General features: G+C 39.1%; 1 protein-coding gene across 1 annotated transcript in view; it reads left to right on the forward strand.

The window, feature by feature from the left end:
* The window catches only part of LOC146464850 (catenin alpha-2-like), a 23,735-nt gene continuing 11,408 nt past the window's right edge, over window positions 1–12,327 (forward strand). Inside the window, exons 1-14 of the mRNA XM_085129670.1 lie at window positions 1–229; window positions 1,566–1,755; window positions 2,077–2,243; window positions 3,323–3,442; window positions 3,952–4,041; window positions 4,840–5,013; window positions 5,868–6,071; window positions 6,571–6,660; window positions 6,900–7,052; window positions 7,559–7,808; window positions 8,323–8,523; window positions 9,646–9,749; window positions 11,028–11,075; window positions 11,792–11,912. Coding sequence (XP_084985796.1) covers window positions 101–229; window positions 1,566–1,755; window positions 2,077–2,243; window positions 3,323–3,442; window positions 3,952–4,041; window positions 4,840–5,013; window positions 5,868–6,071; window positions 6,571–6,660; window positions 6,900–7,052; window positions 7,559–7,808; window positions 8,323–8,523; window positions 9,646–9,749; window positions 11,028–11,075; window positions 11,792–11,912 — 2,041 coding nt within the window. The 5' untranslated portion in view covers window positions 1–100. The remainder of the gene's footprint in view (window positions 230–1,565; window positions 1,756–2,076; window positions 2,244–3,322; window positions 3,443–3,951; window positions 4,042–4,839; window positions 5,014–5,867; window positions 6,072–6,570; window positions 6,661–6,899; window positions 7,053–7,558; window positions 7,809–8,322; window positions 8,524–9,645; window positions 9,750–11,027; window positions 11,076–11,791; window positions 11,913–12,327) is intronic.

The raw sequence follows: 12,327 nt of genomic DNA on the forward strand, positions 1-12,327 counted from the left end.
TCCGTTTGCAGCTTGGGGAGAAATATTTTCAGCGTACACCTACCTTTACGGCTCGAAGTTGTCTTGTCCTGTTCTCATTTGAGGACTGATTTCTGGTACCATGAGTCGAGGGACGACCACAGTAAGCGGTGACATCAAGGTGGAAAAGCATAAAATGAAATGGGATCCCAAAACCTTGGAAATCCGAACGCATTCGGTTGAGAAGACGCTTGAACCGCTTGTTCATCAAGTAAGCTGCTATAGTATAAGAAAGCTTACTGCAGTCGAGTTTACTTCAACAGGTTCAGAGTTGATCCAGTGTAATTTCTTCATTTATTCGAGGTAGAAGTTGTTTGTTAAGCTGTCGTTGTCTTAAGAAGCAAAACGGCAAAATCTTTTTACCCGTACATGTAACTTGTATCGCTCCTTGCATTCGGCAATTTCAAGCTTTACTCGCTGCCTGTCACAGCGGGAATGATACAAAACGTTGTAAATTATTCGTGGAAATAGCAGTTAAACTCGTTTTATTTTAATACGGCGGTAGAAATCGTTCGAATATGCTTCCTTTCGAACAGATGAATTTCTCGCTTCATTATGGACAAGTCACCATATAAATGGGCATGGCCTTCGACTTTCAAAATTAATTTGTACTTTTCATGACGCTGAAATTAATTTCTTGCTTATGGGAGAAATTGGGTGTAGACGGGGGCATTTCTTATAATTTACCTTCGTCTGATCACCAGTGTTGGCTTTTTAAATAATCTTCGTGAACTGTCAACTGTGGATAAGCTATTTACTGGTGTCTCGTTGCAAACAAATCGAGGGTGCGGCCATTTTGTTTTTCCGTATCGACGCGTTACAACCGAAAACTTGGAGGTGCTTTGTTGAAGATCAGTCAACAACTTGTTCTTGTGATACTTCTGGTGTTAAAATTGAGAAATCGAGGTCTTTTTTATTCAATTATTTTTGTTCAACCTTCTATTAATTAGACAGTCATTAAAGGTTAACTCAAGGATGACAATCGTTCATTCCTGTAATTATTCGGATGAAGACATTGTATTCCTTGTATGGGGTAGATGTAACCACTGAGAGTTAAGAACACTGAGTTTCACTGTATGTCATTGTTTAAAAAATGAATGACTACAACACTATCAACAATATTATTACTTATTTTTTTTTTTAAGTCTTTTCCAGTTGTGAAAAAATGTGCAACTAACAAAATCATACAGTCACCTATAATTTCACTGTTTTCAGAAAAAACATGCTATTGAGCAGCAACTGGCATTTTCTGATAGCCTGAGAAAATTGCAACCAAATTGTCTTAAATGTGTTTTGCACTCCAGGAAGTGTGCATTCAATCAATGCTATTTCTGTGACATTTGATTTTGGGTACAATCAGCCTCTCAAAATGTACTGACAGCTGGCAGTTTTGCAGTCTACAGTTTATACTTATTTTCTCCAAGACCCTTTTGGACTGATAATTTTAGCTTGTTTGGCCTATTACTCCAAGCTCATTTCTTTACTACCCATACAAAAGGTTTTGTAGGATGCTGTGTATAAGCTGATTCACTGGCATCATATTTCAGGTGACAACTCTTGTCAATCATCCCAAGAAGAAAGGTAGCAAGTTAGGAAAATCAAAGAATGCACACAAACTTGCACAGGATATTGAAGATGCCACAGCAAGACTCATTAAAACAGGGGAGGACATTGCTCAAGAGTTTCCAGAGATTAAAGAAGAAATGTTAGCAGCTTGCAAGGATTGCAGAGGTGCAGGTAGGCATGAATAGAATGAAATTAGTTTTTGAGTGCTATAGTGAAGACTACTGTTCTTATAGTTCCCCAGGCCTGCTAGGAATTTGGTTTGCAGAGGTCATGAGATTTACACTCATGACCTATGGATCAGCTCAGCAGCGCTCTAACCATGACCAGCTCCGAGCTGACCTCTTAGTTCAGTTGTTTAAAGTGCTGGTGATGTGATGAACATCTTGCATACATGTAAAATGCTCAGACCAAGGTTGCAGCTCAAACAAAAACTCTACCAAAATGCTGTGTTAGTTCTTAATTCTGATGTTTTTTTCCCACCTTACCTGTCAGGTGATTCAATGCGCACAGCAGCCAAAGAATTTGCAGATGATCCGTGCACCTCAACCAAGAGAGCTTCAATGGTTAGAGCAGCCAGAGCTTTGTTGTCCTCTGTCACAAGACTGCTGTGTGTTGCTGACATGGCAGACGTGTATCGTCTCTTGGCATCACTGAAGCTGGTAAGTTTAACTGTAGACAAAACTTTTAAGATTATGCTCTTTGTTTGATGTGAAGGTATGGTTCTACTCTAGGTGTCGTTAGCATAACATGTTCATGTCTTGGACATTTTGTAAAGTTCTATATCATGACCTTACACTGTAGATGAGATTAGTCACTTTCATGTAGTTCTTCTTCTAATAATGTTGGGCTTCCAGTGTGCTTGTTTCAAAACAAGTTAATACTATAAAAATAAAGGGCTTTCTTTTTTTTTTGTTCAACAAGCCCAAGTTTCCAATTTTCCAATTTCAAATTCCAGTTTGAGATTCGCCAGATACTCTACGTTTAAAAATATCGCCATGTCTTAGATAACACTGAGAATCAGTGTTGAACCAAGACGACATGCATCTGTATGGGTTTGCAATGACCAGACAGCCAAGAACCAAATTACATTTGAGATCAGCCATATCTAGCAGCCCTCGATATTCAGCTACAGTAAGCATAACAGTTTAGCCTTGTGAATGTGTTTTACACCCAACTGAAGCTCCCCTATGGGGATCACCAGTACCCATGGTACAGCAAGAGAAACATAAAGACTCTACCTTAATCTGCCCCACCTGTGGAAAGGACTGTCATTCAAGAATTGGCCTTTCCAGCCACAGCAGAAGATGCTCCCAGTGTGCAATTCCATAGTCTGACAAGACCAATGGATGCCAATGGTGGTACTAAACAAACATTGGAGAGCTCTTCAGGGGACAAGGTGGGGTGGGGTGGTGGGGGGGGGGGGGTAGGGGAAGGTGATAAACAGCAAACATAAACGGGAGCACATAGCTCAGAGCATGAAGGAGCTCATGCCACATCACTGAAGCACTCTAGGAGTAGTATCTTTTAAACTGTTAAGTCTGACCAGTGCATTTTCCACTAATTTGCTAAAACATTGGTTACCAAATGAAACCCACAAGATAAATCTACAGTGTAGGTATCTTGTGGACAAGCTATGTTTTATGACAGATTCTTTGGAACTGTGTGCTGTTATAAGTTATATTGCTAAGCTTAATAATTAATTTAGAGGTGCTTGTTGTTCTTATTAATATTTTTGCAGGTTGAGAAGAGACTCAAAGAACTGGAGAAGGCCAGTAACACTGCAGACTTGTTGAATTCTTTTAAGAATCTTGGCAACGACCTGATGGACCTGGCCAAGCTCTCTGGAAAGAGACAAGCTGTAAGTGCTACATTAATGCTGATCAGTGGAGTACTTTGATAACTTACTTACATGTAAAGTGGAATGTCCACTTTTTTGAAACAGTATTTTAGCTTAAAAAATTACCTATTTTTGCTTTGAAATTTCCAGCAAACATGCTGTCATTTTGGATATTATCATGACATTATATTCAAGAAGCAGAAATTATTTTGTGTGCAGCAATAGGGCAACCATGTGATGCCATACAATCCAAAATATCAGCTCATGGGGAATTTAAAAGCAAAAGTACATGTAGGTAATCAATTAGATCATATCCCATTTTATCTACTTCTGAAAGACATGACTATACATATCATTCCATGTTTTTTTTTTAAAGAAGTTAACACAGATCTTCAACTCATCTTTAATGATTAAAATTTAAAAAGGCCTGACCTGTTGGAGATTGGCTGTTGTACCAATCTATGAAGTCAGGGGATATATTTTTCTCAAATAACTTACTTAATGTATACATTAATTATGTTAAATTCTAGGATTTAAAAGACCCACAGAGAAAAGATGATATGGCAGCTGCAAGAGCTACACTGAAGGAATCCAGTAAAATGCTGCTGTCTTCATCCAAGGTGAGAAAAGTCATGATTCAATCTAGCTATAGTCAATAGGTTCCCACTTCCATGACCCTTGCTTGCATGAGAAAATATATGAACTTAAATAGCTGTACACTTCATTGTAGTTGCAGAAAAAAGTGTGTTAAATTCCAGTGTTCTAACAAGGCTCAGGTAAAGGATGGCTACGTGTTTAATAACCAAGTGACTTCATTAGCTTTTTTGCCTCAAGTATGGTTGTAAGGCCAACTAGAGATATTCATACATGTACATGTGAAAAGTGTGAGAGTGGTCATAAGGTGAAGTGTTCGAAATAACAGTTCGTTGTTGGGCATTGTTTAACCAGCTGTATAGATTTAGATACAATTTGCTGACCAGTTCTTAATTCCCTGGACATTGGTGTCCCTGCAGAAAATGGCTCAAAAGCTTGTTAACTTAGTGGGTAAAATTACTTCTCAGTCTGTCTTTAGGTTTGTTACAAGACGCTCTCAAGTTGACGTATTTGAGTTGAAAGTTGAAAATTGCGGCGTGTACTGATATCAGTGACCCCATAATACATTCCTAAACCTTTAAAATGTCAATCAAGGCATGTAAAAATTATGCCAAATGATGGATGTGTCATGTAAAAAATCAAAGATGATGAAGCTTGTGTGGACAATTTGGCAGTATGTCCTATCCAAATAATTTTTATTTTGGAAGGACACTTGTTGTGCTGAGCATAAATAAAAAAATACCTCTAGCAGTGAAATGGGGTTCCTTCATATCATCAGTCACTCACTGTACATATCTGTTTATTCATGATGTGTTTGTTCCCAGGCATATGTGCATCATCCTGAAGTAGTCTCAGCCAAAGCCAACAGAGATTTTGTGATGAAGCAGATGTCAGAAGCAGTGAATGCTATCTCTGGTGCCACTCAGGCCACTGATGTTAGTGGACCACACCCACTGGAGACTCCAGGGGCTCTAGCTACAGCTTTAGATGATTTTGATGTGAGTCCAGTGTAATTTTCAGAGTTATGATAGTCAAGCCTCTGGTTAAGGAGCCCAAACCTCACTAAAAGATGTTTAGGTGTAGAAGTGTAGTTGTCCATGATAGATCCTTATCAGGGAGGAAGAGGTACTCTGTTTCTTGAAACCCTTAAGCTGCCATTACACGTTGAAACATTTAGCTGAAACTTGTGTGCAACGGCGCTGCGAAACAAGTTTCAGCGGGTGTTGCACCGTGTAATATGGTCGGTTTCGTGAAACTGACTTTTTCGAACTTCTGTTGCGAGACAAGTTTCACGAAAAGTAGAACCGCTTTCAACTTCTGCAACAGCTTGCAACGGTCGCAGTGGTGAAAAAACAAGAACCTCACTTAATGAAACTGGTCTCGTTCGCCGTTGCACGCAAGTTTCAGCTAAGCGTTTCACCGTGTAGCGGTGGCTTTATTCATTTTCAGAGCAAAGTATGCATTTTTTGTAGCCATTTTCAGACCAATATTTGTAATTACACTTTCCATTACAGCAGATCGATGTATATGTTGTGCTTCAAATTTTTTTGGTTTAAAAATTGATTTTTTATTTCCCTTTGTCTCAGATTATGGTTTAGGAATACTGCACAAAGGAAAAATAATGAAAACTAACTGGTTTGAAAAATTTTAAACCAAAAAAATTTAAACTGCAACATAATCTGTTGTTTCACTTTTGACCATTTTAAGACCTGAACCTGCATTCTAGGCTATTGGAATTCTGTTAGGCAACAGCCTGGAGTAGTTTTGATTACTCTCGAGCTCAGTCACTTCTGCTGTCCCTCATGAAGCCTTGACTAGGGGCAAGAAGTTCACTCAACATTTGTTTTTTCAGACTCAAATTGCAATGGACCCCACTGCATACTCTGAGAAGCGAACTCGTCCCACCTTGGAACAGCGTCTTGAGAGCATTATCAGTGGAGCGGCTCAGTTAGCAGACTCCATCTCAACAAGAGATGACACTCGTGACAAGATTATTGCTGGCTGTAATGGAGTAAGACAAGCTCTGCAAGATCTCCTCTCGGAGTACATGGATCATGTAAGGGTTTTTCTTTTGATTTTTTTCTGTAGAATTTAGATCAAGAGATTGATAGTTTACTTTTATCATAAGTGTGTAAATTATGATCATCGGGGTGAGTGTATTCCTGAGAAGGACTGTTTGAGGTGACGGTGACTGGCGTTGTGACAACCTGAATGGAAGTCATCTTCAGATCAGAGTCAAGTGACTTTAAATTTGTGCCATGCCCAATAGAAGTGTATTTAAATTATCACATGTAAAATAGTCGCCAGTGAACTGCCCAAAATACCAAGTGGTTATCAATTGAAAATGCTTGAGTCTAGCATCCCAAATCACTCATCCAGTACCGGTTACAAGTTCCTAGTGGCATATATCAGGCCTTCTAGCATTGCAACTAGGGAAATCTAATACTTAGCTCCTTCATTATGTTGTTGATTTGCATATAAACACCTCTATCTTCATAGCATGTACAGCATGGTGTACACAGACTATGTTTGACCTTTCTCCCTATTTTTTGTAGGCCACAGGTAAGAAAAAGGCAACCCCTGGGGGTGCTCTGGATCAAGCACTGGAGAGGATGTGCAAGAGGACACGGGAACTGCGAGGACAGGTAAAAGAAACTTGAATATGAAAAAACATATATTTTGAACTGCGGGTTAAAGATAAATAAAGTAATAAAAGACACTTATAACACATAGAAAGTTAGCGGCTGGATCTTTCATGGTGTAAAAGCCATTTAATGGCTTTTAACAGTGCTGCTGTTTATGTTTGAACCATCATGTTTGGTGTAAGAGTTATGAGATCTTAATTACCGCTACTCTTGATATTTTAATTTGTAATTTGTTGTAGTTGCGGCGTGCAGTTGTGGACCATGTATCAGATTCATTCTTGGAGACCACCATGCCGCTACTCATGTTGATTGAAGCTGCTCAGGCTGGGAATGAAAGAGAAGTGGAGGAATGTGCTAAGCTGTTCACTGACCATGCAGCTAAACTGGAAGAGGTGAACATAAATTCAAATCATTAATAATTTATAGATCTTAAGCAGATGTTACATTATTTTCAAAGTTGAAAAATTAACCCTGTTCAGAACTAAATGATTTACAATTTTATTGTCAATTACATATATTTATGTGTATTGATGATTTTTAAAATCCATCTGTTCACCCTCATACACTTCACCAATGAAGTGCCACAAACACTGCAAAACCGAGTGTCACAAAATACCATCCCTAAAATTCTCTAGCAACAACTTTTTTTCCGTATTGTAGTTAGTCCCCTCTTAAGCAACTGACTGATTTTAATTTAAGCTGTGTAAGAGGAAGTTATACTTCATGCACCCACTTGTGTAGTGATCAGTGGGATGGGGGGGGGGGGGGATATGACATCCAGAAAAAAAAGTCAGAAGGTGAGAAGAAAGAGGAAGGAAGGATCCATAAAGCAGGAATTTCCAACTCCCCCTGTTCTCGTGATCTTCTCTCATGGCAAGTATTTGTTTCAATTCTACAGGTGGCCAATCTGGCCTGTTCGATGTCTGTAAACCCTGAGAAAGTGAAGATGGTAAGATTGGCGGCCAAGCGACTGCAAAATCTTTGTCCTCAGGTGATAAATGCCGCTCGCACACTTGCTGCACGTCCCCACAGTAAGGTGGCACGTGAAAACATGGATGTTTTCAAGGAGGCTTGGGAACAGCAGCTGCAAGTCCTGACTGAAGCTGTGGATGATATCACCAGCATTGATGAATTTCTGGCCACAACAGGTGTGTTTTTGTGATCAGTAGGGCTGCGGGTAAACAAGTACATCTGTGTAACACTTCTCAGAAGCATGTGGGTGCTACTTGTTACACAAGGATTCTTTATCTTTTTTTCTCATTGCACACTTGTCCTTTTCTTTCCCCCTTTTACTTATTTCTCTTTCCTTACATGTACATCTTCATTACATTTTGTTTCTTTTCCTTCCTTTGCCTTTTCTTTCAGTTCTTTTTGGAATTTCCTTTCCTTTAATTTCTTTTTTTTTTTTCTTCCTTCCCCTCTTGCTTCCTTCAGTTGGTTGACCAGCTGGCATCCTTTTGTCTTGGTTATCTGTTATGAGACACTGTGTCTAATTTCCTTTGGAAGATATGGAAGTTGTTTATTGTTGGAAAAGTGTTGTCTATATGCACTTCTGTCCTTTGCTTCTTGTGTCATGTGATAAAAGTGGTTGTTAATGCGGCATGCTGGTAGATTGCTAACTCAATACAAAAAAGTTAAAATATAAGACTGTGTTTTCCACAGAGGCTCATATTTTGGAGGACGTGAACAAGTGTGTCCAAGCTCTTCAAGATAAGGACCCAGAGACAGTGGACAGAACAGCTGGAAAGATCCGGGGACGCACAGCCAGGCTTGAAGATGTTGTCACTGCTGAAATGGAGAACTACCAACAAGGGCCTTACACTGACAATGTCATGAGGGCAGTCTTGGTTATGCGTAATGAAGGTAATTTAACTTTAAATTTTGTTCTGTGCAGCTGTGGTGGTGTGCTAAAGTAAACCCTATGAATTTCATGAATGTTGTGTCAAGTGTAAGCCCTAGTAAGGAAATGGGAGGCAACACAAGGCAAAGAAAAAACTTGGGAATTGAACCCACAACATCTGGATTTGATCAACTGTTGCTTTACCAACTGAACTCAGGTGGCTGATCAATTCCACAGGTCATGTGTTCAATTCCCACTTAAGTTGAAGATTTTCTTCCATGTTTCTTTATTCCAAAACAACAATTATAATAAAATAGCTATTGAGATTACAGCGGACTTCAGCTAGTTGAACACTCAAGAGAAGAAAAGGTTGTTCGAGAAATCGGGAGTCTGAGAAAACCAGTTGTAGATTGTTGGTAACAGTATCCAACTGAAGGTAGTAGGTTTCTCTTTAAGATAGCAAGTTGTTTAACTCATCACCAATAGATGAGCTTTGGAGTTGGTGCCTTTGAAGTTGGTGGAGCCGGGCAATGCTCTCGCATGAGGAGGTATCCATGGCAACCCTGCGAGCGGCCCCACCAAGCACTGTCACACTGAACAGTTCAGTGGAATACTTTTTTTTTTTTTTTTTTTTAAATTTTTAGCCACTTTATTATCCTTGAAGCTGTAGCATTCCAGCGATTTCTTTCCTCCCAGAAGAGGAGAAAGAATCTTCTGCCTCTGAGTAAATGCGGCCACCGAGCAGAAGCTTCTTCTCCGAGTTCAGTGGAATACTTACCGACCCAACACTTACCTAGCCCACACCAAGAAGGAGGGAGGGAGGGATGGGAAAAACCATGCACAAACTGGCATGCAAACAGCAAGCAATTGAGACAACACTTTGCGAAGAACTGCAAGCAAGCAACTGCGTATATAAGTCACGAGGTGCCCCTGCTAGAGACATCGGGCTACCCCTAATGTAGTTGGGGAAAACAGCTGACCAGCATTGCTTCGAGGTTAACTTTGCCTAAATTACACTTAGCCACATTTAAATTTCAGTTAGTGGGATTTTGCTGAAGTGACAATTGAAAAAAATGTAAGTGCACTGTTGTGCAGATTTATTGCAGTACTGAGAGCTTTGACTGTACATTTACTCTCCCTGTTAGTGATCCCACACTTTGCTCAGAATGTGGAGTATTCAGTGAATACTCTTGCCAAAGATCCTCATGGAGATGTGGACGAGGCTCAGTTTATTGATGCTTCTAAACTGGTAAGGAAAAATCTTTCAAAGTTCAAACCTTTAAAGTGCCCCTAACCCTTCAATTTGTTTTCTTTTGGTAGATTTTCATATCTGTGAAGAACTCATTTTCGAAAAATTTTTTTAGAAATATTGAATCCTTTTTATTTTACGAGCGCTAAAAACTACTGAAATTTTTAAATTTTTGCGCGCTTTAAGCCCCGCTGGACAAATTTTTATCTCGTGGGCTCATTAGGAATGAGCCAATGAGAAGCGTCCGATATTTGACACTTTCTTAGCTGTGACGTAAGAAAAGGACACCAGAAGGATTCAGAAGGAATCTTATGCATGCTGATTCCTTCCTCTACATTTCGAGAGTTGCTGCATCCAAAAACCACACATTTTCAACCATTTTCTCTGTTTACAATTGAAGCATTACCGCGAATCTTCGGATATTTTTGCACGATGTCCTTTTCTTACGTCATGATCCATATTTGGCCGAGTGGGGGACTAATGCGAACGATAGGTGAAAATATCGACAAGACTGCCCTTCACTTCTAGCGCTCGTAAAAAAAAAAGGATTCAATATTTCTCAAAAAATTTTTCGAAAATGAGCTCTTGAAAGATATGGAAGTCTACCAAAACAAAAAAAAAAAAGGAGGGTTAGGGGCACTTTAATCCTCCATTCATATTGCATTTCTCTAAAAAGCAACATGGCAATCTTAAGGAGATGTTACAGAAGGCAGTATGCAGTTATTGTGAACCATACAAGCTTGAAAGGATTGTGTCAATGCTGCAGTGACCATACAAGCTTGAAAGGATTGTGTTAATGCTGCAGTGACCATACAAGCTTGAAAGGATTGTGTCAATGCTGCAGTGACCATACAAACTTGAAAGGATTGTGTCAATGCTGCAGTGACCATACAAGCTTAAAAGGATTGTGTCAATTAATGCTGCAGTGTCAATTGTGTCAATGCTGCAGTGACCATACAAGCTTGAAAGGTTGTGTCAATGCTGCAGTACCCATATAAGCTTGGAAGGATTGTGTGAATGCTGCAGTGATTTTTGTTGTGTTACACTTTGTGCCATGTTGTCTGTGTCTCAACAAAACAGTGCACAGTTTGCCTTGTCAGACAAGCTGAATTGACTGAACTGTTTTGTAGTGTAGTAACACCAGTTGATTCTGATGCCTCTAAGACTTTTAGTACTCAGCTTCATTTCCTGCCCATCAATATGACAAAGCTTAGCTCTGTATTACTGCAATAATAATTCTTTCAGTCCTGGTGTGATTCTTGTTGCATCACTTTTTAGGTGTATGAGGGCATCAGAGATATAAGAAAGGCTGTGCTATCTGGGAGGGTAAGATACAGTCCTGTTAAATTACAAAAATTAATGTGTAGTAGACAGCATAACCTGCAATGCTTACATGTGGATTTTCTGCCCTTATGTTTTCTTATTAAGTACTGTACAAATGCCATAATTCTACATGTAGATATTCTTTTGATATTAACATGCAAGTTCAATAATTTTGTTTGGCCAATACCCATTTTTGTACTTTGGTTCATTACAAGTACAGCGGTGTTCATTTGTAATCATGTTGATGTAATATTAATGGTGTCTAAAAGCCAGTTAAATCCAAGGTTTGTGTTACGACATCGCTGATCAAGAAAGGAGCCAAAAAAAGCTACAGTACATGGCAGTATAGAAAATTGAGCTATCTTGCTGAACAAATGCATACATTTAGCAATTTTAGTTAACAGTTGCCAGTGTGGAGATGACACAACAGACTAAGAATTTAAAACTTCTGTGAGTTCATTTGCTGCTGCTGGCCATGTGCATTATCAAGCATTATTAGAGGAACTGACACTGCTTCTGAGCTCATGTGGATTGTTTTTCAAGAATAACCCACTGTTATTTTTAGACAAGAAAAATTGATCGCAGCTCTTCCATATGAAGCACCTGGTACCTGTAATTATTGCTAATGGAAACTACATGGAAGAGCTTTTTGAATTACACATAACATCCTTTACTCTGCTTTAATTCATTACCTTAGCTACTTATTTTAATGTCCTCAGAGACGTGATGGTGCAGGAGTCGGAGAAGAGGTTTACTTGGAAGATAATGCTGCAGAGTTGTTTGCAGAGGCTCAAGCACGTGCCAGGGAACAAGCTGCTTATGAGCAGCTCAAAGCTAGTGGTATGTGTTAAAAAGCATGAACTTTCAGTAGCTTTACACATTTTTACCATCTGAACAGATTCCACACAAGTTTTAATTCTGATTTCTTAGACAGTACAACTTTGTTGTATGTGACACGTTGACAACAAGCTTATGAAGTGAATTGTCCATGTAAATTAATCTTACAACTTGTTGTGCACGACACAAAATGTGGTAGGATTTGGAAACATGTTTTAAAATCCTATGGCAATTATTTTAAGCATAGGTAATGTTGAATGTCGAGAGTTGTGTACATTTTTTTGTATGATGTGACCAGCACATGCTACAGAGTTGTAGGCAAAAGTTGAATAAATTGTCTAAATCAGCCTTCGGTGTTCTCCCACCATTATGGAGGACACCCTGTAGCAATAGATGTTTTAATTCTAATTAAAACAGT

This window comes from Pavona decussata, unplaced genomic scaffold (genome assembly GCF_977016875.1).
Source record: "Pavona decussata unplaced genomic scaffold, jaPavDecu1.1 SCAFFOLD_161, whole genome shotgun sequence".
NCBI lineage: Eukaryota > Metazoa > Cnidaria > Anthozoa > Scleractinia > Agariciidae > Pavona > Pavona decussata.